This window comes from Eumetopias jubatus, unplaced genomic scaffold (assembly GCF_037043125.1).
Source record: "Eumetopias jubatus isolate StellerSeaLion01/CBP00866 unplaced genomic scaffold, mEumJub1_p1.0 scaffold_1, whole genome shotgun sequence".
Classification (NCBI taxonomy): Eukaryota; Metazoa; Chordata; class Mammalia; order Carnivora; family Otariidae; genus Eumetopias; species Eumetopias jubatus.
Genome location: NW_028274807.1, coordinates 218264906 through 218290330, shown reverse-complemented (window position 1 = coordinate 218290330; position 25425 = coordinate 218264906). Strand labels below are relative to the sequence as shown.

General features: G+C 60.6%; 1 protein-coding gene across 1 annotated transcript; it reads left to right on the top strand.

Moving 5' to 3' along the window:
- Positions 1-942: 942 nt before the first annotated feature.
- Positions 943-24642, top strand: PALM (paralemmin). Its single transcript, XM_028126199.2, has 9 exons — positions 943-989; positions 11743-11794; positions 12227-12307; positions 12411-12541; positions 14134-14260; positions 15275-15296; positions 16420-16479; positions 18858-18989; positions 22584-24642. The coding sequence occupies exons 1-9, from the start codon at positions 985-987 to the stop codon at positions 23111-23113; spliced, it is 1140 nt and encodes a 379-aa protein (XP_027982000.2). The 5' UTR covers positions 943-984; the 3' UTR covers positions 23114-24642.
- The last annotated feature ends 783 nt before the right edge of the window (positions 24643-25425 follow it).

The window sequence follows — 25425 nt, the reverse complement described above, 5'->3', positions numbered from 1 at the left end:
TCCCCCCGCTTTGCTGTCCTTACTCCACTGGCAGCGGGAAGACCTTCACAAAAATAAAACAGGCTGACCCCTCTCCTGCTCCAAACTCTGCTATGGCTCCCCAGTGCCCTCAGGACAAAGCCTGCCTTCTGTGGGCTCTCTCCACTGCCCCTTCACTCCCTCTGGCCGCAGGGGCCTGCCGTGTGGCCACGGGAGCTGTGGGGCGGATTAAATGTATCAACCCTCCTCCAAACACAGGACCGGGCCCAGGGCTCAGCAAATGCGGTTTTTATTATTCCTCCTCAAAGAAGTCCGGCTCAGTCCCACCGCCAGACCTTTGCACTGGCAAGTGCCCTCCCCCTGGACGCTCTTCTTCAAGATGGTCCCATAAACGGCTTCTCCCGGACCTTCAGGTCGTCGGGTTGCGGCAGCCTCCTGGACACCCCCTGCCCGGGTCCCAGCCATGCTTCGCTCCGGCTGCGTGTGCCCCTCCGCGTCCCCTCCTCACCCCGAGCTGGGCAGGGGGGACCTCGCCTCGGCAGGCTGGGAGCGGCGGTCGCTCTGGGACTTGGGATGCACGACTAGGGCGCCCGGGGGGCTGCGCCGCGGGGAGCCCTGGGCGCCGCGCGGGGGGCGCTGCGGGGCGGGCGGCGGCCGGCAGGGGGCGGGCGCGGGGCCGCGGCGCCGGGAGCCGGCAGGGAGCGCGCGGGGAGCGAGCGCAGGACGCGCGGCGGCGGCGGCGGCGGCGGCGGCGGCGGCGGCGGCGGCGACGCGCGCGCCCAGCCCACCCCCCGCGCCCGCCGCCGCCCGGACAATAAACAGCCGCGCGCGGGGCGATGCCCGAGCCGGTGCCGCCGCCCCCGCGCCGCGCAGCCCCGGCCGCCAGGCCTTAGTCCGCCAGGGCCCCCCCCTCCACCCTGCCCGGCCCGCCGGCCCCCGCCCCCGCGCCCGCCCGGCGCCCGCCCCCGCCCAGCATCGCCGACCCACCCGGACCTCGGCGGGGAAATGGAGTGAGTAGGCGCGCTCGGGCCGGAGGCGGAGGGCTCGGGGGCCCGGGGGAGGAGGGGGCGAGGGAGGGGTGAGGCCCCCCCACTCCCGCCCCGCGTGGGGCGCGTCGCGGCCCCCCGTGGGGAGAGGGAGGTGTCGAGGGGCCTCTGGGACCCCAGCTCGGCTGGGGAAGCACTTGGGTTGGGCCGCGCCCGCCCTGAGGCCTCCCCCATCTCCGAACCCGGCGGCCCACGGGCTAATGGGGACTCGGGTGGCAGCGGAGGGGAGCAGCCCGGGACGCTGGGGAGGGGGAGGCCCGTGTCTCCGCCCGCGCGCCGCCCGCGCCCCCGGGCTAGCCTCGACCCTGGGCCACCTGTGGGCTCGAGAGCGGGAGTCCAGGGGTGATGGACCGACCCCTCCCCATTGCATCGCACTGGCCTTGAGCTCACCGGCCAGCCCCCCACCCCCCACCCCCCACCCCCAAGCCTAAGCTCGCGCTCCCTGTGCCCTGGACGCGCCAGTCCTGGCTCTGCCTGGCTGCTCTCCCTAAGGGCCATGGTGCTGTCAGGAGCCTCTGCTAGGGCCTGGGTCCAGCCGCCAGATACTGTCTTTGAGAACCGCCGGAGAGAGGGGGCTTTTCTGCAGCCTTCCTCGTAGGGGATGTGTGTGAGCCTGGAGGTCCCGGTGCTTTCCAGCAGGCGAGCTTGGGTCTGATCCCTTCCCAAGGAAAGTGGCCCCAAGATGGGGCCCCAAATGGTGTAGCCAAGAGTCTGGCTGGCCTATGGTGCAGGTGGAGTGGGCAGCCTGGGTCTCTGTGGGGTTCGGTGAGGAGCTGCTGGGTGGCAGAGGGTTCTTGCACGTGCAGGCTCGATGAGTGTGCCCGGTCATTTCAGAGAGAGAGTCTGCTCTCTTCCTGGCATCAGGGTAACCCCTAGGCCCCACTCCCACAGGTGGGCGCTGGAAGGTTGTGGGGTATGTTTACATGGCCAGGGGATGGGAAGCAGGGTCTGGGATCCTGGCAGACCCCCGCTGGGTGCTGAGGCCAGCAGGTACCTTGCTTTGGGCCAGGTCCCCACCCTGGCCGAAGGCCTGGACATGGAGTTCCAGCCAGCCCACCAGGCCCGGCTCCTCCTGCCCTTCCCACTGGGTGTGTTTTCTGGGCCGACAACTCTCCTCCAGGGATTCACCCGTGACCCGCCACACCCTCAGCTGGGTGGGAGCCGCTGCCTCCCGCCCTCCCCAGGAAGACGACACCCGATGTCCTCTGCTTTTGAAAACCCAGACAAAGGCCCAGTCTGCTCCCCCACCCGGCCCCGGGAGCCCAGCCAGGGGCTCAGGGGAGCCAGGGCCCGGATGTGTCTGCGCTAGGTTCCCCGACTTGTTTATCTGCTCTGCTCCCCAGGCCCAAGGGGAGCCTCTGGGCCTCCTGACAGCAGACCCTGAGCAGAGTGTGGCTGTGGGGAAGGGGCTGCTTCAGGGCATGAGGGGTGAAAACCAAGGAAAATGTCCACCCAGAGTAGAAGAATGAGGGTATATTCTGGTCGGACCCTGTTGTTTCCTTTCCTGCTATCTATTTCATTCTCGATGGTGATACTGAGGCCCAGAGAGGGGCAGACTCTGCCCCAGAGTCACACAGCACAGGGAGGGCCCCTGAGTGCTTGCTGCCCTGCCCCTGTGCCTTTTGGTCAGATATGATGCCATGGGTCCCGCATTGGGTGGATCACTGGTGTTTCTGGATGCAGACATGGGGCAGGGACTTGGCATTCACTGGCCCGAATAGCCATGAGAGAAAGCCTCTGTCCTGTGTGCTTGGGTTGACGATGGGTGGGGAGTGGCTCCATCTGGTGCCATCCTGATGGAGCACCTGCCCCTCGTTCTCTCGCTCATGCTCCTTTTCCAGGGGGCAGAGCAGGCTCTAGGCACGGAGGCAGCAGCCGCGAGGACCGAACCCCTCATTCCCTTTCCATGGCTTTTGTCATCAGAGTCACAAGAGATGGTTGTGGCTTATGGTGATGCTGGCGAGTTTCTTTTAAAAATAAACTTAAGAATTTCACAAAATTTTGTTAATTTAAGTATTAAATTAAAGCTTAAATTAGTTTTTGTTAATTTAAGAATTTGAGGATTTAATAATTTTTTTAAGATTTTATTTATTTATTTGAGAGAGAGCGAGTGGGGGAAGAGTAGAGGGAGAGGGACAAGCAGACTCCACGCTGAGCCCGGAGCCCAACGTGGGGCTCAGTCCCAGGACCCTGGGATCATGACCTGAGCTGAAATCCAGAGGCGGACACTTCACCGACGGAGCCACGCAGGCGCCCCTTAACAACAATTCTCGAGTAACTCCAGGAAGGCAGAGGGCAGGATGCCTGATGCTGCTGAGGTGGGCCGGAATGGCAGACTCTCCTGGGAGCGTCTCGGGCCCCGGGTGGGACTTCTGCTCCGGGGAGGATTTGCCGTGTGGTCCAGGGTGAAGGGCAGCTACCCTGGGAGCCTCAAGGTCTGGCTGGTAGACTAAGGCTAGGTTAGCTCGGAGCAGCCTTTCCCAGATGCTCAAACTCCTGTCCTGTTCTCAAGGCTCAAACCCTGGGACCGGAGCAGGAGAGCACATTCCTTCCCAGATCCGTTCCCCTACCTCCCTCAGGCCTGGACATCCTCCAGGAGAAGGTCTCACCTGGGTGCAAAATGGGTCCTTAACCCCTCTTTCACACTTCCTAATCTCCCTGTTTAATGAGAGATTGAGCCAGTTAAAAGGCAACACTGTTCTGTGATCACTGAACCTAAGAACAAGCTTTTATTCTCATTGTATTTGTTTTGGAATGTTTTTACACTGATGTTTGTGCGAGGCCTTCTGCTTCTCAGGCTCGGTAACAATGTAGCATTTCCTCTGAGACAAGGGGGATTCACTGGAACAGCGAGTGGAGTTGAAGGGAAAGAACTTGAAGGGAAAGAACGTTCCAATTGTAGTGGAGCTTGTGGCAGGAACAGGGGAAGGTGGTTAACATTTAGTAAACACCTGCTGTGTACCAGGCCCTGTTCTGAGTGCTTCATCTGTGTCAACTTGCTGGATCTTTACGGCAGCCCTGCAAGGTGGGGAAACTGAGGTACAGAGAGGTGACCTTGACACACCTGGGGCCACACAACTGGTATATATATGCTACTGGGTCCTTTCACCTGCCAGGGTGGGTGGGTGTCTTTGCACCTTCCTGTGTCCCACGGGGCTGTGGTCTGGGCATGGCGGTGGGGGGGGGGGAGTCCTAGGTACCCAGACATTGGCTTTTCACGCTGGTTGTCTCCTCGGCTGCGTGGAAGGTGGCTTTGGCCCCTAAAAGCATCTACCTTGTGCCTTCGCCCCCCAGGGACCCCTTCAGTGTCTGCTGATTTGGGAGTGGGGCATGGACAGGTGGAGTCCTGACCCCTCCATGAGACTTAAGCGTGTCACTCACTTTCCTTGGAAAATCTGGTGAATGGGGACCTGAGCGCACCCAGCCCCCTCCCAGGTGGGATGCAGTTCAAGCACGGGGCGGGGGCTGTATAGTCTTGACCACACGGGCAGGAATTCTTCCCCCCCCCAAAAAAAAAAAAAAAAAAAGGAATTCTTCCCCAGCCCCATGGTGAGATCCATCTTAAAGGGTCTCAGATGCTGGTGCTGGAAAATGGGTTGATGTTCTTTAAAAATATCATATCACCTGTTTCCAAGCCTGAGACCCTATTTCCTTCCACCCTTCTGCATTCAGGAAAGCTATCCTTGGTTCATTTACGTGACACTCCCCGCTGACCCTCCTAGCCTTGTGTAGGATCAGGGCCCTGAAGGAGCCCACGGAGGGACTTCTCTGTGGTGCGGGGAAGGTTTCCTGGTCCATCCCTTCACGGACCTTTTCTATGAGAGATATTTAAAGGTGTACCTAGGGGTGCCTGGGTGGTTCAGCCGGATAAGCGTCCAACTCTTGGTTTTGGCTCAGGTCCTGATCTCAGGGTCGCGAGATCAAGCCTGGAGTCAACCTCGCACTCAGTGCAGAGTCTGCTTGAGATTCTCTCTTCCTCTCCCTCTGCTCCTCCCCCCCCCCCGCTTGCACGCATGCATACTCTCTCTAATAAGTGTATGTTTAATACATGTTTAAAAAGAAATAAATAAAGGTGTACGTAGATGGGCAGAAGGGCATGCCTGGAAGAGGGACTGGTGTGTGCAAAGGCTCAGAGTACCCAGCAGAGCAGCCACGGATGGTATCCAAGCAGGAGAGGGGTGAGGTTCTGACCCAGGCATAAGAAAGAGGCTCTGGGGGCTGAGGAGCAAGTCAGGGCTCAGTGTGGGCAGTCATTGTGGGGGCAGCTTGGAGAGAAGTGCCAGGGCTGTGGGGGGAGACCCCGTATCTGAGAGGCAGAGACCTGACTTCAGAAGGCTGTGGTGGTCAGAGCTGCCCACAGGTCAGGGCAAGATGGCACCATCCCTGGATGCACAGGGAGGGTGCTTTGGCCAGGCTGCAAAGGGACCCCACACAGCATGGGATGGCGGAGTGCAGGTCTTGGTGTCTGAGGAGTGTGACATCGGGCTGAGGCGTCTGTCTTCTGCTCACGGGTTCAAAGCTGGAACTCGGGGACCATCTGAGCCCATCATGGGGACAGTCTGGATCAGGCTGGGAATTCAGAGGGGAGCCCAAGCCAGGCCTTGTGGTGGGAAAGACAGGCAGGAATCAGAGTGAGTGGGGGTCACTGCATGGACGAAAGGGTAGTGGGGAGATGGGAGCCCCGCCTGGGTGAGCAGAGGGTGAGTGTTAGGGGGCAGCACTGTGGGGCTTTGAAGGCCAAGTGAGGGGCAGGGGCTTGGCAGGGGGACTTCTGGTAACATCTGTCACAGAGTGAGAAGGCACTGCCCCGGTTGGTTTGTGCTCAAACTCTCCTGACCAGGGGGAGTTCAGGGCAGGGCCACCAGGATCTTATGATGCCCCATGGGGTAGGCTGGACCCCGGCACTGGCCCCAGCCCAGCCCTTGGTGAGAGGGTCCACGTTTCAGCTGTACGGATGTATGTGTATATTCTTACCACCTTAATTGAGATGCAGTTCACTCACCACACAATCCACCTGTTGGAAGTATATAATTCGGGATGTTCACATAGTTGTACAACCATCACCTCTGTCTAGTTCCAGAACATTCCATGAGCCCAAAAGGAAACTCGTCCCCATTAGCTGTCACTCCCCCCCCCTCCCCAGCCCCTGGGCCCCCGAGCCCCCTTCCCGTCCGCGGATGAGCCTGTTCCGGACGTGTCACCCACGTGGACTCACACCCCGTGTGGCCTTCCGTGTCTGGTTCTCTCCCTGAGCATCGTGGGCTCGGGGTCCGTCCCCGGGGCCGCGCGTGTGGGCGCCTGGCTCCTGTTGGTGGCCGAGGGATGCTCCTGTGCGTGGGGGACCGTGTGTTTATCTGTACATCCGTTAATGGACACTGGGGTTTTATACGTTAATTGTATAGTCACTTCTGAGGTGGTTGGGGTTTGTCCCTTGTCCTCTGTTGGATGTGGGGAGCCCACGTCCTGTTTTAGATAAATGTAAGATGTGACAGTGGGTTTCTTAAAAAAAAAAAAAAAGGAAGTGGCCATAGGACAGGTGGTCCACAGGGTGGGACCGGGAATGTGACAGGGGAGGGAGTCCTTGGGTGGGGACCCTGACTCCCTGGTCCAGTGAACATTTATTGAATCCTGCTGTGTCCTGGGTGCTGGGGACATGGTAGGGACAGAAGGAGACACTGTCCTTGTGGGGGAAATGAGACAAGTGAAATGACTATAGGATGTCGCTTGGTGTTGAGCCTTGGGAGGGGGCTGGGGGCACAGAGGAGGCCTGAGGGAGTTACTGAGGCCCTGGAGAGAGCACACCAGGCTGAGGACACAGCCAGTGCAAAGGTCCTGCGGTGAGAGCATGCCTGGAATGTCGGAGGGGAGTGGGAGCGGCAGGGACCTTAGCGCTCTGGGGCTGGTCTCTGCGGCTGGGTTGAGGCCCAGCTTGCCTGAAGCTGCAGAAGGCTGGAGGCACCGTTCCCATTCATGCCCCGTTGCCCTTCCGTTGTGAGGGCCCAGGGCAGGGTCCACCCCCCTTCCCAGGTTAATAGGCAACAGGTTTTCTCCTCTGGGTCTGTGGCTTGCTCTGATCTCAGTCTCCAGCAGGGGGTTGATGCCTCTCTGCCTTGAACCTTCTAGAAAGCCCGTGCATGGCTCATGAGCCGTTCGTCTCAGCAGTGACCGCAGTGGTCACCTGTACTGAGTGCTCAGGGTCTCAGAGGAAGAGAATTCCTCCCCGATGAGGGGAGATCAGGAAGGCTTCCTGGAAGAGGCAAAGCTGCACTTGACCTGAGCTTGGAGGCGGAGGAGGGACAGGGGAAGGCAAGAGCTAGTAAAGGGTGAGGGGCAAACGGCTGAGAGGCTGAGGCTCACGCAGGATGATTTGGAGGGAGGGAGGTTCTGGGAGCCAGCAGTGACATTGGGACCCCCCCATTCCAGCCAGCCCAACGGAGGGAGGGCCACCGGCTCCCTCCCTTACCCCCACCTCTGTGAGGCTCTGCTCCCCTTTCCTGCCCCCGTGGCCAAGGCCACAGTCAGTTGTTTCCTTTGAGTTAGCACAGGAATGTTGCCGGCTTTGTGCTCAGTGCCGGCCTGGGCCAGGACCCCTCATGCCGCTGGGGCCGCTGGCATGAGCTCTGGAAGGACAGGCTCCGCCCCACATGCACCCGCCCCCCGCCTCAGACCCAGCTCATCCTGCCTGCTGGGTGACCTTGGGCGGGTTGTGTAACCTCTCTGGTGCCTTTAAAAACTAAATGCGTCCCAAGGCCGAGGCCTCTGCAGGGCCCGTTTGGGTTTGGGCCTCATTAGCTCATCTCCTGGAGCCAGGATTATCTCATACGCTCTCAGCCCACACCCTCGCCAGTCCTGAGCCGCCCACATTGGGGCTCGAGCCCAGAATTTGCTCCAAGCACTGTAAAAATAATCGGACAAGGACAGGAGTGTGCGTGTGCTGAGGGTGGGCCTCCTGGAGGAGGGCGTGCCCCATTGCCCCAGAGAGCCGGCGGAGCCTCCGAGACAGGGGTGACTTGCCCTGGGTCACACCGCCAGGGAGGACAACTGCCAACCTCTCTCAACCCGACCCAGGCGTTTCAGCCAAAGCTCAGCTTCTCTGCCCAGCGTCCTGTGATCTGGCCTCTGGTTCTCTCACTGAGCCCTGGCGAGCGTCTCAGCTATCCACTGAGAACCTCGCCGCCACCACCTCGGTCGCCCAGCCGGACCTCGGGGAAGACCCTGTGCTCTGTGAGCGCCGTGTGCACACTCCGCACACTCGGGAGCCCACCTGGCTGGCCTCAGGTCCCAGCGTCACCATCTAGCAGCTTCAGTTCCTCCGCTGATAAAACTGTCACCCCACCTGCCTCGAAGGACCGTCAGGAGGGTGCTTAGCAAGTGTCCTTCACACACCCAGCTCCTTCCAAGCCTCAGTTTCCCTTCCTGGAAAACGGGACTGGGACTACCTTGGGAAGGCAGTGAGCGCTGCACTGAGGTGTTCTTACTTTATTGCTGTTTAATTAGGATTCTATGGTCGTACTTTGTTTTATTTTGTGGATTTATGATGCTGAGCATTATCTTGGCTTGACTTTAGCTACCTGGCACCAGGGGCAGGTCCAGAACCCTCCTGGGTAGAATCCCCTCCCTGGGTTGGCACCCCTGACACCAGAACGGGAAGCATCCCCAGCCGTGAGGGGAGGGTCGACCCCCGTTACCTCTCTGCATCCCACCCTCTCTGGCAGCCCCTGAGGCCCAGGGCGGGAAACCCTTAGCCCCCCCCCCCCAGCGCCTGGCTGGGGGCGGGAGATGCTCTGAGCCGGCCCAACCCCCCTGCATGCCGGCCTCCGCGTTGCCATGGGGACGGCGCGGTTGCCAGGGCGACCGCCTCCCGCGGGCCCCACGGCGGGGGGGGGGGGGGGAGGGGTGGCGCCTGGGGCGGGGCCGCTTTGGCGCCCTCAGGCGTGGGGAGGGGCGCGTTGAGGGGGGCACACAGCCTGTGCCCTTCGGGCTGGGACAGGGACAGGGACGCTGATGGGAGGGATGGAAATTCTCTTCCTGGGCCCCATGCGCCTCTTCTCACTGTGCCTGACCTTCCCCTGACCTGGTTCAGCCGGCAGGGACACCCCGCCCGAGCGAGGACACTGCCCGCCTTGTTGTCTGCAGCCCGGCAGGCTGGCCACAGAGCTGTCCCTGTGTCCTCATGTCCGGCCTGAATGGCCACCTGCCTGCTGGGCTGGGGATCCAGCATTAGGCAGCTGGTTCTGCCCGGCATGGCCTGTGTGCAGTGGGTCTCCGCGGCTATATGCCCCTCCCCCGCTCTGCCTCGGTCCTGGTGGGTCTGTGGAGGCCACGTGACAGCCGGGAAAGGGTAGGCATGTGCTGTGGCCCAGAGCTGGGCGGCTCTAGTCCCATCTCTGCTACCTCCCAGCTGTGTGACTGTGGACAAGTGACTTGCCCTCTCTGGGCTTCACTTTCCAGTCAAGGGAAGAGCATACCAGGCAGAAGGATCGGTAAGTGCAACGATTCTAAGGAAGGAACCAGCCGGGTGCAGTTGAGGTTCGGCTAGACAGTCCTGGCGGCTGGAACAGAGTAAGCAAGTGGGAGAACAGAGGAGGTGAGGGCAGAGAGGTGGATAGGGTTGGGCTACAGTAGGATTTCTTTCAAGGGGTGATGGGAGGTGGGGAAACTTAAGGAGAATGAGTGGTTCTGATTGTTGTTTTGAGAACCTGCCTCTGGTTGTGGCGTGGCGAGTGGATTGTTGGGAGCCAGGGAGGTAGCAGGCTATGGTAGAGGCCCAGGATGGGAAACATGAGGTTTGCAAAAAGTAGAGGGTGGGCCTGTGTAGGGAACACTGAGGGTGTCACCTTGCCTGGATCACACAGGGCGGTGTAGCAGACTCAAAAATGTAGCTGATCAGGCCCTTCAGGAAGGGCCTCCAAGCTGGATTGCTGGATCAAGCCTTTACTGAATGCCACCTAGCTGAACGCAGCCTCCCTGAGGCAGGAGAGAGGGAAGCCACAGAGGGTGTGGCCGGGGCTGCTGGGTCCCTGGGAGGCACAAAGAGGGCAGGTGCTACCCGCCAGGAAGGGAAGAGCTGGGTGGGGTCACCTGGCTGGGGCGTGAGAGCCAGATGATTTCATGGGTCTCAGCAAGGCCAGGAAACTGAACCTGCGTGGAGTGGAGGGTGAGGCATTGCAGGTCACGATGGATCTGCACTGGGAGTGGCCACCTGGGTTGGGGGGAGGGCTCGGGCTCAGGGGTGGGCCCAGCACACTGTGTGATTTTGGGCTTCTGTTTCCTTTCTGAATCACAGGGAGAGGGGGCACAGATCAGGAGCTGGGGTGTCTGTTCCTGCTCTTTGTGCAAATGGGGAACCAAGGCCCAGAAGAGGTGGAGGGTCTTTGGAGGCCACAGGGTGGTTCCTGGTCCCGATCCAGGGCTGAGGGCTGGGGGTGGTGGGGGGGGGGGCAGTGCAGCAGAACCAAAGGATGGTCTGTAATTTCAGTCTCTGTGAAGATAAAGGGCTTGGGGTGGATAAGGGGACTTCAGGGGGTCCGGTTCCCATTGCTCAGAGGCCCCCTTGTGCCCACGAGGCCCTGCCCCCAGGAGACTGTTGAGGCCCGCCAGAGTGGCCCTGGGATCATTCAGGATTTGGGCTGAGAACAGGGAGGCCCAGATGGGAGCTCAAGACCCCGCCTCCTCTTCAGGCCTTGCCTTGTCGCCAAGGCCCTGGGGGCGAGAGGTTCTTATCCGGCCTGTTGCTCCCAATCGCTCAGGGCTTCATGGGTCCAGACACTTTACTGAGCACCTACTGTGTGCAGCTTCCGGGGATCCCAGGGGAGACCACGGAAGGGAGCGGCCAGGTGCAAAATCTCCTCCCCAACCTGCCATGTGGGTAGAGGGGTTCAGGGGAGCAGAGGGGAGGGGAAGGGCAGGAAGGATTCACCCCCCGGGTCCTGGGCCTCCTGCCTGCCCCCACGGAGTCCCGTCCCTTCAGTTGCATCTGGCAACACTGACATTTATCAACTCCACGCCGGTTTAAGGCGAAAACCACACTGCATGGCTTTCAGAAAGCATGCAGTGGACAGGAAAGGGAGTCTGGGGCCGAATTTGGGTTTGCCTCTTCTTTGCTGTGTGTGCTTGGGAGACTCAGAGCCCTTTCTGGGCCTTTGGGCTCCCAGGAGAGTCCAGGGGAAGCAGATTCTTGAGAGAGGACGTCCCAGGGTAGCACTGTCGACTTCGCAAGCCCAAGGGCTGGAAGGTGGGGCCGGTGGGTCCTGAGTCCTGCACATGTCCCTCCCAGGGCTGGACAAGAGGGGTTTGGTGGTCGGAGGGCGAAGAGGGGGCTGTCCCGATCTCTCCGCGTCTTCCTGAAATGCTCGTCTCTGGCCTTTGATTGCTGGTGAACTCCTCTGCCTCCTCCACAGCCCGGCTCAGCGTCTTGCCTCCCCAAACCCTTCCTGCATCTCTGGACAGAGCCTCCCCCTCCTGTCCTTCAGCCCTGTTCCCAGGGGGGCCGCAGGAGGGTTTGCTGGGAGAATTCATGAGGTCACAAGGCCGGGTAGAGAGAACAGTGCTGCCTCTTGAGGGGGGCAGGGAGGGACCCCACTTCATAGAAGGGAAACGGGGAGGCTGCTCGTGGCGTCCGCGCGGCTGGAAGACACAGGCTGGGATTCGAAGCAGATCTGTGGAGAGCAGGGTGGGGTGGACCCCCACCTTGACCTTGTGCGTCCCCTCCCCCCAGGGTCCTGGTGGCAGAGACTACGTCTCAGCAGGAGCGACTCCAGGCCATTGCAGTGAGTTCCCTGCCCCTCCAACAGTGTGGACGGGGGTCGCGCCCCCCACACCCAGCCCAGGGCCCTTGGGGCTCAGAGCCAGGGTGTGGCAAGGTGCTTCCCCGCAAAATGAAAATGAAGAGACCCCCGCTGTCCTCCGAATGTGGCTCTTAACACCACTAGGTCACGAAGACCCTCGGTGCAGGGGTGGGGGGGTGCAGGCTGGGGTATATATAGTAGAACTTTGCCCTTCTGCTGGAGCTGGGGGGGCGGGGGAGGCAGGCGGGAGGCAGGCGAGGGGCAGGGGGGCAGGGGGCGGGGGGAGTCCAGTGGGCCAAGTGGGTGCCATTCACAGAAAGGCAGGGTGCACGTGGGCAGAGCCTCGGTGGCTTGGTGGGGTCTGCGAGGCCCCCCGCCTCGTCCTCACGGGGTCCCGTGTAACCCTGTCTCCAGGAGAAGCGCAAGCGGCAGGCCGAGGTCGAGACCAAGCGTCGGCAGCTGGAGGACGACCGTCGGCAGCTGCAGCACCTGAAGGTCCTGAGCGGGCGGCCGCGTGGCCCCTCCCGGAGCCGGCCTGGGCGGGGGGCGGGGGGCGGACCCTGACCCTGAGCCTGACCTCGAGCCCTGTCACCCCCAGTCCAAAGCCTTGCGGGAACGCTGGCTGCTGGAGGGGACGCCGTCCTCGGCTTCGGAGGGTGATGAGGACATGCGGAGACAGATGCAGGAGGATGCGCAGAAGGCGCGGCTCCTGGAGGAGTCCATCTCCAGGTGGGTGGGGCGGGCGGTGCAGGCACCTGCAGAGTCTGGGGGAGCGTGGGGGGCAGGGCCCACCCTTGGGCTGGGATAGGGTTTGGCCCCTTGCGCCGAGGGCGGGTGGGGGCCGGGAAGAGCCCCGTTCACATGCTTCGACGGGGCTGTAGGTGGGTCGTGAGCATCTAAGCTAGGCTTGAGGGGGCAGAGGGCTGCCTGGTGGGGCCCTTTTCTTCTTCCAAACACCCAGCAGAGCAGGTGTGTGAGGGCAGGTCTGTGAGCCCAGGAGGATGGGAGTGGCCGGCAGAGGCCTCCCTGGGGCCTTCCTGGCGCCAGGCCAGTTGGTGAGTCTTCCCTGGCTTGGTTCTAATGCAGGCCACAGACGCCCAGGCAGCTGGGCCTGCAGGAAGCCCGGGGAGGGGGGCAGGCCCAGGGAAAGTGACCGCCCCCCCGCCCTCCCTCCCCCGGGGCTGGGACAAAAGGCCTGGAGTTTCCGGGCAGGCAGAGGCCCAGGCTCAGCCCCAGGGCAGCAGGGTCAGGGTGGAGGGAAGTGACGGTCAAAATTCCAAATGTCCACTTGGCCAAGGAAGGCCTGAGAGGCCTGGGGCCTGCCCGGGCCCACCGCCCGGCTGGATGCGAGACACACCCACTGGGAAGACCTGGGGATCCTGATGTGTTTGGTTTGGAAGAAGGTGGGGCAGGTGTTAGCTGGGACTTTCCTTCCCGGGGGCCTGTTTCCCCACCGTGAACTGTGAGCCCGGGCCAGAGCAGGGGCTCAGACAGAGGTGGGGCTCGGGGCTGCACGGAGACGGCCGGGATGGCCAGCAGGACAGGAAGTTGGTGGAGATGATTGGCCGCCAGGGGCTGGACAAGGCGAGCTTCTTTTCATCCCGTCCTGCTAGGTGTAACCCTGGGTGAGGGGCACACGTGCAAATAGGTGCCTCGATGGTGGAGGGGCCCTCCCTCGAGCCCTACCATGCATCTGGCACACATCCAGTGCTTTGGGGGCCTTGGCTTTCTTCCTCCCAGGGCAACCCGCTCCTCAGGTGCCCCTGCCACCTGCATTTGGCCCGCTTGGTGCCCCTGCTTGGACACCTCCTCCAGGAAGCCCTGCAGGCCGACCCTAACTGTGGCCAGTGTAGGCTCACTTCCTTAGGGGCCTCAGACTCACCCCCGAAGCCTCAGGCGGGTGCTCGCTGGGACAGGAGGCCTATTAAGATCTTTGTTTTGTTCCCACTGGGTTGTGTGCACCATTATCTTCTTGTACTTGGAAGGTGACATGGTTTTTCCAGTTTCCCCAGAGAGATAAAGCTTCCCGTAAAAATAAATGCATCTGAGCGGAAAACAGCAGAGTTGGGTGGAAACCAGCAGAGAAGTAAAGTGTAGCAGTGAGGGTGCCTGTGGACGGGCCAGCCTGGGCCCCCCCCCCCCCGCTCTGCTGCTTGCTGGCCCCATGTGGTCGCTGCTCTGTGCCTCAGTTTCCCCAGTTACGAGGGGGAAGGATGAGACTGCCTCACAGGGTGTGGGGTGACCTGGCGTCAAGGAGCCCGGAGCCGTGCCGGGACTCAGCAGTGCCCAGTAAGGGCGGTGGCTTCCTGTGCCCTCCACAGGCTGCAGAAGGAGATTGAGGTGCTGGAGGACACGGGCCCGCTCGCCGCCGCTGCTGCTGGGGAGAGACCCGCCGCTCCGAGCCCGGCCAAGGACCAGAAGGCAGAGGTGGTGCTGGATTCTCAGCAGGTGAGGGGGTGATGAGGTTCCCGGGGCTCCTGCCCCTCCCCCACCCCCACCCCAGAGCAAGACCCCCCCCTTCCGTGTCACTGTGGCTCAGACCTTGGGGTAGAGGCCCCTGGGGCGTCGTGAAGACCAGCGTCCCAGCTGTGTGTCCAAGCCCTGTTCAGCTGCTCCTCTCGTAGCCCTGGGCCTGCTCTCACTGTCTGCCAAGGCCTGGTTCGGGGCCGACCGGGGCGAGGTGGGCTGGGCCCTAGCCTCACTGAGTCATGTCAGCTGAGCAGAGGGACATGTATCAGGCGACCAGAAACACAGGGAGGATGGCCAGCCCGGGATGCGTAGGTCCAGGGCACTGCAGACTTCCCGAAGGGGCGTCTGATGCATGGGAGCACCGGGCCGACTTCCTGGAGGAGGTGGACTTTGAAAATTGAATAGGAGTTCTCTGGGCACAGACTGGAGATGAGAGGGGGCTTCCACTGGGGTTGACCGAGCACAGACTGTGTGGTCCCTGTCTTTGTGATGCCCACGTCCTGAAGGAGACAGAGAGAGTACCTCGAGGGACAGCGACATGATGTGGGGGACCTTTGGATTATGGTCGGGGAGCTGAGTGAGGAGCCAGCCAAGCAGAAATCCACAGTGCAGGAGACATCACACACAAAGGCCCTGGGGCGGGAATGTGTTCAAGGACCAGTGAGGCTGGCCAGAGATGGGGGGTGGGGGAGGAAGGAGAGGCCTATAGGCAGGGGTCTGCGGACACAGGGCCCTGGGGGTCATCTAGAAGGGTTTTGGCTTTGTCTGGGGAGCACTAGGGAGCCATGGGAGGCTTCTGAGCAGGGCGGGGACATTACCTGGCTGTCACAGGCTAGGGCAGGGGTGGGGGATCCCTTCAGGAGACAACACCTGTGATAGGGCCTCCAGGTGCGAAGCTGAGCCCTCCCCACACTGCTCCGCCCACAGGTGGGGCCCTTGGTCAGCGAGAAGGGGGCGCCAGCACCCCTGACCTCTCTCCCTTCTTTCTTGCAGGCCCCGGTGGGCACGCCCAAAGGTAGGCTTCTTGGAGGGAGGGGCGGGGCCTCAGTGCCCTCTTGTGGCCAGAGTGGGGTGGTGGGCCTGGGGAGGGTGCCTACAAACTGAGAGCTCTTGTTGCTAATAAGAGTCGGAGCAACCAGGACTGGTTACTGTTACTTCTCACGGACCGCCCCTCATCACTTCCCTTAGTTATGATGACATCCTTGGGGTGGAGTTGTTACAGGTGAGGAATCTGAGGCTCTGGGGGGGACGTGTCTTCCTGGGGTCTCAGCCTCTGGGGCCTTCCCATGTCCACACTGGGGTGCCGGTCTTGGCCAGCCCCACCTCTGCTCCATGTCCACCTGCTCTGAGCTCCTGCGCAGCTGGGGAGGCCTCGGTTTTCATGTCTATAAAATGGGGTCTGTGGGGCCAGGAAATCAAGGTCTCAGCAGTCCTGGGAATGGGGCACTATTTAAAAGCACAAGGATTCCCCCCCCACACACAGATGTGGAAAAGACAGCTATGCAGGGAGCAAAGGAAAGGAGCCAAAAGTTTGAAGTCTGGGATCCATTTTTCCCCTTCCTCAGCAATTATTACGGATAGATAGTACGCATTTGCAGATATCTCACAAACATGTAGGACATTAAAATATATTTAATTATAAATGTAATAGCTTATAAATATATTAAAGTGTTAAGTATATTAAAATTATTTAATGTAAGTTATATTTTTAAAACATGTATCGAACTCGTCTATTTTCACATCTAAAGCGTGGAAGGAAAGCCACCAGCCAGGATTGGAGGTGGTGGTCAGATTGTCTTTGGCCTGATTTGTTGTGTGTTAATTATTTAGCAGAGTGTCTTACTGTGGAATTAAAAATTAATAATTAAAAAAATTTCACACAGGCCTCTCAGGGATTTTGTGAAAATCATTTGGGCTGAGAGATAGAAATGGACTGGGGACTGGTGTGTGTTTGGGGCTTCTGGGTATGCACACGTGTGGAGGGGTCCAGGTGCATGTGTGCATCAGGGGAGGGTCCAGGTGTCTGGGGGGATGTCCAGATGTCTTGGGGGTATCTTGGAGGTGTCCAGATGTCTGGGGGTCTGTGTGATCTTCTCTCTTCTGACCCCATCTCTCTTCACCCTTCGCTCACTGAACAGAGAAACGAGTCTCCAACACCCCCATGAGGACAGTCGAAGGCTCCACCATGATGAAGGCAGGTGGGTCAGCCCCCAGCCTCATCCCCTGTGTCCAGCTGCTGTCCTGGGCCAAGCATTGGTCCTGGGGAGCCTGGAGAGGCGGGGCTAGGTCAGATGCAGACATGCCCTCAGCAGGAGCTGTGGTCATGGGGGTGGCAGCTGGACCGAGGCCCCCTCTGCTTTGGCACCTTGGTCACATGCTGGCCCAGCTTCCCTGGGAAGACGGGCCCCCTCGCATGGCAGCCCTCTAACCCAGCACCCCTCATGGCATCGCCCCTAACCTTGCTGCTCACTCCTGGGGCCCGGCGGGGGCCGCACACCTGCTCGCACACGCCCGCACACGCCCACGGCAGATCCTCCCTCCTCCGCTGTCCTCAGGCTGCCTAAGGATAGGGAGCGAGCGCCCTGTTCCTGGAGGTGACCAGGCTGGGACTCAGGCATTTCTGTGCTTCTGGGAAGCCGAGAGAGACAGGGTTAGTACTAAGCATTCCAGAGTTGGGGTTCAGATCCCTGCTCAGCCACAGGACAAGGGGTCCTCGTCTCCACCGGCTGGAGCATTGCCCTGGCTTGGCATTAACCCGAGAGAAGTGACCGGTAATCACAACGGGCAGAACCTGACTGCTGCTACCGGTATTGGGGTGAGTTGTGGAGGCACGAGACCGAGGGAGGTGAAGACCGTCTTGGGGGCAGGGTGGCCAGGACAGAGAGGGTGGCAGGGGAGGCCCAGGGTCTCATGCAGGGTCAGGCCGTTCTGCCCCAGGAGGCAGGAGACAGAGGGTAGCATCTGCCAGAGAAGGGGGTGTTTTCGGGGCCTCCGTGCCGGCTAGAGCAGCCCCGCCCTGTCCCTCAGCCAACGACCTTCTGTAGTGCACAGCCCACCCAACCGTATGTCTGGAGGTGAGGGTGTTAGGCTGTACAGGGACATGGAATTAAATCACATTCATTCGGTCAGTCACTTGACAAGCTCTTATTGAGCACCTGCTGTATGCAAGGTGAGGGCCACAGCTTGGGGGTGCTAACGTCCTGATAATGACGATGCCCCATGCAGTTAACTTGTGGAGAAAATAAGGCAGCATGCAGGGCTGGAGGGGGGGCAGTTGAATCAGAGGGCTCAGGGGAGGTCAAACTTAGCAGGTGACATTTGAGCAAGGACCCAAAAGATGTGAGGTAGCAAAGGCATAGGGGATAGGTGTTCCAGGTGGAGGGCACAGCACAGGCAAAGGCCCTCGCCTGGACGGTGCCTGCCTTGTTGGAGGAGTAACCCGGAGTCCTGTGTTGGTTGGAGCAGAATGAGTGAGGGGGGAGAGGGAGGAGGTGAGCTCAGGGAGATGACGGGAGGACTCTACCCCCAGGCACCTGGGAGCCCTGGAGGGCTGCGGGCGGAGCAGGGACGTGCCCCGCTGGGTGCTCACCGGTGCCCTCTGGTAGTAGCGGGGAGAACAGATTGTGGGTGGTGCTGGGGGGGCCGTGGGGGACTGCACTGGTCCGGGAGGGGTGGGGGAGGGGGAAGGTGGCCTGGGCAGGGACCCAGGGGGGGCGAGATGTGGGCGGGTTCCAGGTGTCCCCAAGGCAGAACCCACAGCCTCTGCAGATGGACAGACGGGGGGGGGGGGGGTGAGCGAGAAAGGGAGGAGGGAATTGCCTTGACCAGGGTGGGAAGACCCAGGAAGGGGCAGCTGTAAAACAGGAGCAGACTGGGAGCAAGGCTTGGGCGTGGTGATTCAGGGGCTCCCAGGGGACCCCAGGGGCAGGCGTGGAGGTGAGGGTGGGGTCCTGGAATTCAGGGTGAGGTCCTGGGGGCTGTGGTCAGCGCCCGGGGCGGGGGGGGTCACTGCTAGGACCCAGCCTCTTCGTGTGATCTTTGTGGTGATGATTTCTAAGGAGTGGTGGCAGGACTGAACCATCCTGATGGGTAATGCGCAGTTATTTCAAGAGGGCGTCATGCATTCTTCATAGTGAAAGAGATGAGGATCAGGTCGCTAGTTGAAGAAAGGCGCGAAGCGCAGATACACGGGCATGCCGACCACTGGGTGGCCCGGGACGGGCCGAGACCCAGCTGGGAATGCGTGCCTGCTGACCCAAGTTCACACTCGGCTGTGACCGTGCTCAGGGCATGCCTCCCTCCAACTTACTCTGCGGCTCTGAGGAAACGGGAACAGGTGGAGGCTTTCCAGATGGGGTGGGATCGCAAGCATGGGCCTCGAATGCCGAGCAAAGGCCCTCAGGCTGAGGCCCGTGGCGCTGGAAAGCTGTGGGGGGATGTGGAGCTGGGGGGTGCCGTGGGAAGGGCGTCCCCACTGCTTGGCTCTGTGCTGCCGGCTCCCCTTCCCTGGCTTGGCTGCAGCCGGCGGGCGGCACGTGGGCAGGTGGCCTCGGGTAACCCGTGCCTCTCGTGCCAGCCATGTACTCGGTCGAGATCACGGTGGAGAAGGACAAGGTGACTGGGGAGACCCGGGTGCTGTCCAGCACCACCGTGCTCCCTCGGGAGCCGCTCCCTCAGGGCATCAAGGTCTACGAAGACGAGACCAAAGGTATGCAGCCCCCCCACCCCACCCCACCCCACCCCCCCTCCCACAGCCTGAGCTAGAGCCTGACCTCCAGCCTGATTCGGCATGGACGCTGTTCAGGACAGGGTCTCACGCCCACAACCCACTGTTGGCTTAGAGGCAGTTTTAGTGCTGGACCTGCAGCTCCATTTTTCGTTCACTCCAGGAACCTGCCCTGAAGCTTGGCTGCACGCCAGGTCCTGGGCTGGGCTCCGGGACTCGAATCAGAGTGGGATTAGCTCTGGCCTAGGAGAGACTTTCAGCCTGGAGCTCAGGAGTAATTTAAATAAGTATTGTTGTGATAAAGCTGACAAAATCCCCCAGAGATGCAGAGGGGGCCTTGAGAGGTTCTAGCAGGGCAGGGAGGGGACCAGGGGAGGCTCCTCAAAGGAAGTGAGCAGGAGCTCATTGAATGCACAGCAGTGCACAAGGAAGCATTGTGTTTCACAGAGGCCACGGTATGTGCAAAGGCCCTGCAGTGGGATGGAGTTTGCTGGGCTAGGGGAACTGAAGGGAGCCTGTGGGGCTGAGGTGGAGTGGAGGGAGGGGTAAGGTGAAGCCTTGGAGGGAGGAGTGAGCAGGGGCCGTGGTGCTGAGATCTGGTTTGGCTTTTGGGGTTCCCTCTGGCAGCTGGGAGGGGAACAGGGTATGAGAGACACCCACAAGGAAACCTGACTGGGAGGAGCAGGGCAGCCTTAGTCAAAAGCCCGGACATGTCTGTCTGTCTCTCTGTCTGTCTCTCTCTCTATATATAATTCACACACATAAAGTTCACTCTTTTTTGTTTTTAGGTAGAAAAACTTTCATTTAAACTGCATTATCCGTCAGTATTTAGACAGCATTTTATAAGTAGTTTGGCATTTAAACTTTGGTCTTTTTTTTTTTTTAAGATTTTATCTATTTATTCATGAGAGAGAGAGAGAGAGAGAGAGAGGCAGAGGGAGAAGCAGGCTCCCAAGGAGCAGGGAGCCCGATGCGGGACTCGATCCCAGGACCCTGGGATCATGACCTGAGCCGAAGGCAGACGCTCAACCATCTAAGCCACCCAGGCGCCCAAACTTTGGTCATTTTTGGCATGACCTGTAAGGATAGTTTATAAACAAACCCAGGGAGGGGAAGTTCCAGGCAATAATTAGTACAATGGCAGAAGAAGGAGACAAACCGACTTGGTAAACAACATATGTTTTAAGAAGACATTAAAAAGTACATTCAAAATTAAGGCAAATATTTGCTTTCTTCATGCAGTGGAGCTCATGGAGCTCATCACCCAAGCCAAGTATAAAATTATAGTGCCCGGCTCCAGAATCCATTAGCAAGTCCGCAAGTGCTGTCTTTACAAGAAAATGATATACAGAGTGGAAGGGTCCAGAACACACACAATTCAGCATACGGTTCAGTGGGTTTTGGTTTATTCAACATGTTGTACACTCTCACTAATTCCAGAACGTTTTTCTTCCCCAAATAGAAACACTATCACCCCCAGTCCCCACCATGGCATCCACTAACCCCCTTCCAGCCTGTGGATGAGCCTTTTCAGGACGTGTCACACATGTGGAATCACACGCCATGTGGCCTCCTGTGGCTGGTTCCCTTCCTGAACATCGTGGGCTCGGGCTCCATCCACGTTCATATTTTATGGCCAAATAATATTGCATTGTTTGGATGGATCACATTTTGTTTATTCACTCATCAGTTGTTGGATGTCTGGGATATTTCCACCTTTTAGTTTCAGAATGCTCTACAAGTTTTTATATGGGTGTGTGTTTTCATTTCTCTTGGGTGATATCTAGGCTTGGAATTTCTGGGCCATATGGGGATTCTGCGTTTAACCTTTTGAGGAGCTGCCACAGTGCTTTCTGCAGCGACGGCCCCAGTCCCCTTCCCACCAGCGTGTGTGAGGGTCCCCATCCCCCCACATCTTCAGCAACACTTGTTACCGTCTTTATTATCACTATCGCCATTGTGGTGGTTGGGAAATAACTCACTGTGGTTTTGGTTCCCAAAGCCCCGTGTTCTTAGAGGCTGCTGGGGTCTCTGAGGCATCCAGGGTGCTTTGAAGGGGGCGTAGTCTCAGCCCAGCTCTGCCTTGGTTTGGGGACATAGACTTGGATGGAACCCCGGTTCCAGCTCTCACCAGCTGTGTGACCCTGGGCAAGTCCCAGCTGCCTCGTCTCCTGGACGAGAATGACCTCCTGGGGCTAAGGGCAGAGGATTCAGCCACTCAGTGCAGCCCGGCCCGGCCCTGGGGGATTCTGGACCCGCCAGACTGGACTCTGGTTGCTTAGCAATGGGAAGGTGATCCGTTTCCATGGCAGCCAAGGCCTTGGATTCCTGTTCTGGGGCAGTGGCCAGGGGGAAATACTCTGCTTGATTCTGCGTAACCTGGGCCCGCCCCACCCTCCAGGCCTCCAGCCCAGAGATGCTGCAAAGCCTTGAGCTATGGACACGCCTCCCCAGGGGTTTGGAAACTGAAAGTGGAAAGCACTTTTCTTCTGGCCAGCAGCCAGGAACTGACCCTTGGCCCAGGGGGAGGCAAGTCCCGAGGGTGCCGGTGTGTCCCTCCCTCACGCAGCGGGGCAGACGCCTTTCTAGGAGTTTGCTGGGCTGGCATTGGAGCGTGGCCAGGACTCCTGCCGGTGCTAAAACCCAGCCCTCAGAACACGACAGATCAGACAGGCACCCACGGGGCGGTTGGAGACGTTTGGAAAAGACATTGCACAGATTCCTTGCGCACACAGAACTGCCCAGGGGAGAACGGGCCTTCCTTCCAAACACAGGGAGGGCCTTTTCAGAAAGTGACCGTGCCCGGGGTCACAGAGGCAGTCGTAAGGAATGATATGAAGTTTATATCTTATGCCCTGTGTTCTTGGCCCCCTTCTCCCCCCAATTTAAAAACACCCTTCTCGGTGAACCTTGGCTTCAAGAGACAGTCCATCAACGTGGAAATTACAAACTACTCAGACGTGAAAGAGAATGCCGTCACTGGGTCCAGGGCTGAGCAGAGCGGGGCTGAGACGAGCCTGCGGCGTGTTTCCTAGAGAACAGGAGATTGAGTGACCCAGCTAAACCACGGGTACCCAAGGAAGGAAGCTGTCACAATCCCCGAAACTCCTCGTGGGAGGGAGACGCACGAGCAGGGTCCCGCCCTGGCCAGCTGGGTGACCGAGGGCTGGCCACATCCGTTCCCTGAGCTGCACCATCTTGGCAGCGGGAGAAGCAGACCGACTTTGCTGCGTGGCCGCGCGGGACCCAGTTGCTGGGAACGTGGAAATGCTGCAAAATGCAGGAGCAGGCTCCCTTGGCTGGATTCCTGTGTCCCCCGGTTTCTGACCGACGCTCCCGCGCCCGCACTCCTTGCTCTGTGCACGGGTTTGTCTGTGTGCCCAGATCCCAACCGGGAGCTTTGAGAGTCCGTTGGTTTTAAATGTGTGATTCAGTTTCTCATTTCCTCTTCAGACTGGAGGGTGGCCCGCAGCCTTGCCAGGCCTCCCCTCCTCTGAGAGCCCGCTCACTCTCTCTCTCTCTCTCTCTCTCTCTCTCTCTCTCTCTCTCTCTGTCTGTCTCTCCCACCCCTGCCAGTGGTCCATGCTGTGGACGGTACTGCAGAGAACGGGATCCACCCGCTGAGCTCCTCCGAAGTGGATGAGCTCATCCACAAGGCCGACGAGGTCACGCTGAGCGAGGCAGGGTCCACGGCTGGGACAGCGGAGACGCGGGGGGCGTCCAAGGAGCCCGTGCAGACCACACCCTCCAGGCGGGAGATCACGGGAGTGCAGGCACAGCCGGGAGAGGCCACGTCAGGCCCGCCAGGCATCCAGCCGGGCCAGGAGCCCCCAGTCACCATGATCTTCATGGGTTACCAGAGCGTGGAGGACGAGGCCGAGAGCCAGAAGGTGCTGGGTCTGCAGGACACCATCACGGCGGAGCTGGTGGTCATCGAGGATGCGGCAGAGCCCAAGGAGCCCGCCCCGCCCAACGGCAGCGCGGCAGAGCCCCCCACCACTGCGGGCTCCAGGGAAGAGAACCAGGTGGGGCCCGAGGCCCCCGCCAGCGACCCCCAGGACCTCGACACGAAGAAGCAGCGCTGTAAATGCTGCTCCATCATGTGAGCCGCCCAGCCTCCCAGCCCCCAGCCCCCCCCTCCACACCACAGTCCCCCACCAGCCCGGCCCCGGCGCCTGCCCACCCTCCACCTGCAATCACGGGCCCCAGGACATGCGGTTGTCACATGTTCCTTCCGAGTTTTCTTTCATTGGAAAGAGAGGGACGGGGTCCTCTACCCTGTCACCACCCCCCCGACACCCCCAAACCACTGAGCCGTGCACCTACGCCTGGTAGGAGAGCGACATGGACAGACCCACTTTCCCCAAATGAAGGGCACCCCCCACGTCACGGCAGCTCCACAGAAGCGGCTCTCAGCCACAGTGGTCCTGGCTGGGGTGACCGGGGGGCCTCGACGTAGCCCCGGGCCGGCCAGCCAACCCTCTGGGCCTCCTGCCTGTGCCTTCCTGCCACCTCCACTGAGGTCCCTGAGGGGACATCCTGCCGGAGAGGGACCTGGAGAGCCGCGGGTTCCTGGGAGCCTGCTCTGTCCCCCGCTTAGCCCCTGGAAGTGGGGCTTCCCGGCCAAAGCTCTGGCGTCCATAGCTTGGACAGTTGGGGTGAGGCCATGCCTCTCTGGGGAGTCTCGGTCAGAGGTCAGGTTCAAGGTCTTGGAAAGGAGCAAGACCCCTCTAGGCACCCCCAGCCTGACGTGTCCCTCCCTCCATGCCTTCTCTGGGCGTGGCCAGTGGATGATGGAGCCTGGGAAGGGAGAGCCCCCTGGGACACGCCCCCCCCCACTCGGGAGGGGTCCGTGACCCCTGCACTGTGTCCTGCAGGTCGGGCCCTTAGAGCTGCCCCTTGCACAAGGCAGGGCCCCACGAGCCACTTCTTGTCCTGAGCTCCGACTCCCACTGGGCCCTCCTTCCTCCTGGTGCTAATTTGGGGACCCTGGGGGGCTGCCCAGGACCTGCTTGGACCAGGGTGCTGGGTCCCTCCAGCCGTACCCCAGAGATCAGGCCACTGTCAGCTCCACTGGGCTGGGCACATTTCAGGCAGCGGCGGGGCACATGCAGCCCGGGGCAGGGGGCTTCCTCAGCAGGAGACCCCGTTCGCTGCCCCGCCCGACGTGAGCCTGTCCCCCTCTCGCCTCGCCGGGAGGGGTGAGGGGTGAGGGGTTCCCCTCCTGGGGGCAGCCGACACCTGGATGCGCACACACATCTCCCTGGATGCAGCCACACTCGCCCCCAGAGGCACATTTGTGCACATGCTCACAGACCCGCACCTGTGGGCTGTGGTTGGTGAGGCCCCATCTCGGCCCCTCCCCGAGGGCCTCCCGCCTGGTGCCAAGGGCAGGTGCAGGGCCCACCTCTGGCCGCAGCCTGGACCCCGACTCAGCTCTGCCCCTCGGTGGCAGGGGGAGAGGCCGTCTGAGGTGACCCTGGGCAGTGGCCGTGGGACCCCCTCTTCCTTCTCGAGTCCTCGAGCTGTGAGCCTCCGCTGAAGTGCTCTTGCCGCCCCTCCGCTTTTGATGTGTGTGACAAGGCCCTGACGTTCTCGACTTTCCCAGAGAAGCAAATAAACCGTGTGAACAGCCCCCGCCCTGGAGTCCTTGGCTTTCCCCTGGGTGGAAGGTTGTGGTCAGGCCTGGGGTGGGGCCCCACGAGGGCGGCCCAGTTGTAAAAGGAGGCCCCGGGGAGCTGGCTTCTCCTCCCACCCACAGCCCTGTGCACCCTCGGGCTCACCCCAGCGCCGGGGGGTGTCGGAACCCCCACCTGTACCAGTGCTCATCTGAGCAGCACCTGGGTAGGTAAGGCCTGGAGGTAAGGGGGCAGCTGGTGGTGGCAGGACTGGCTCTGCTAACTTACCCAGCCCACCCCGCCCAAGGCTGCCCCTCACTGGATTCCCAGCCCCACGGGTCCCTCACCCCCCACCCCCCCGCAAGCTCTGCAGAGGAACCAGTCCCCGGGAAACAGGTGGGGGCACGGCGGGGGAGGGCTTACAGTGGTTGCCACCCCCCATTTCTGTCTCACCAGCTGATCTTGGAAGTTCTCTGTCCCCTCTGCGCCTCAGTTTGCCTCTCTGTACCACGGGTTTTATGAACCCTGAGAGGAAGGCCGCCCCCATCTGGGGGCAGGACGGTTGTCCCAACGAGCTGGGTGACCCAGTCTCTGCCCTTTTGGGGCCTCAGTTTCCCTATATAAGCAACAGGGTGGACTGCATAAGATGAGAGGCCTCCAGTTCAAATCCCAGTCCTCCCATTTGATGAAAGAAGAGACAGAGGGTCAGAGGGTCCCCAGAGCCAGCCACGAGGCAGGCAGGACAGAGCCCCAGAGCAGGGGATGAAAACCCCATTCACTGTGTGTGGGTGTCCCGCTCC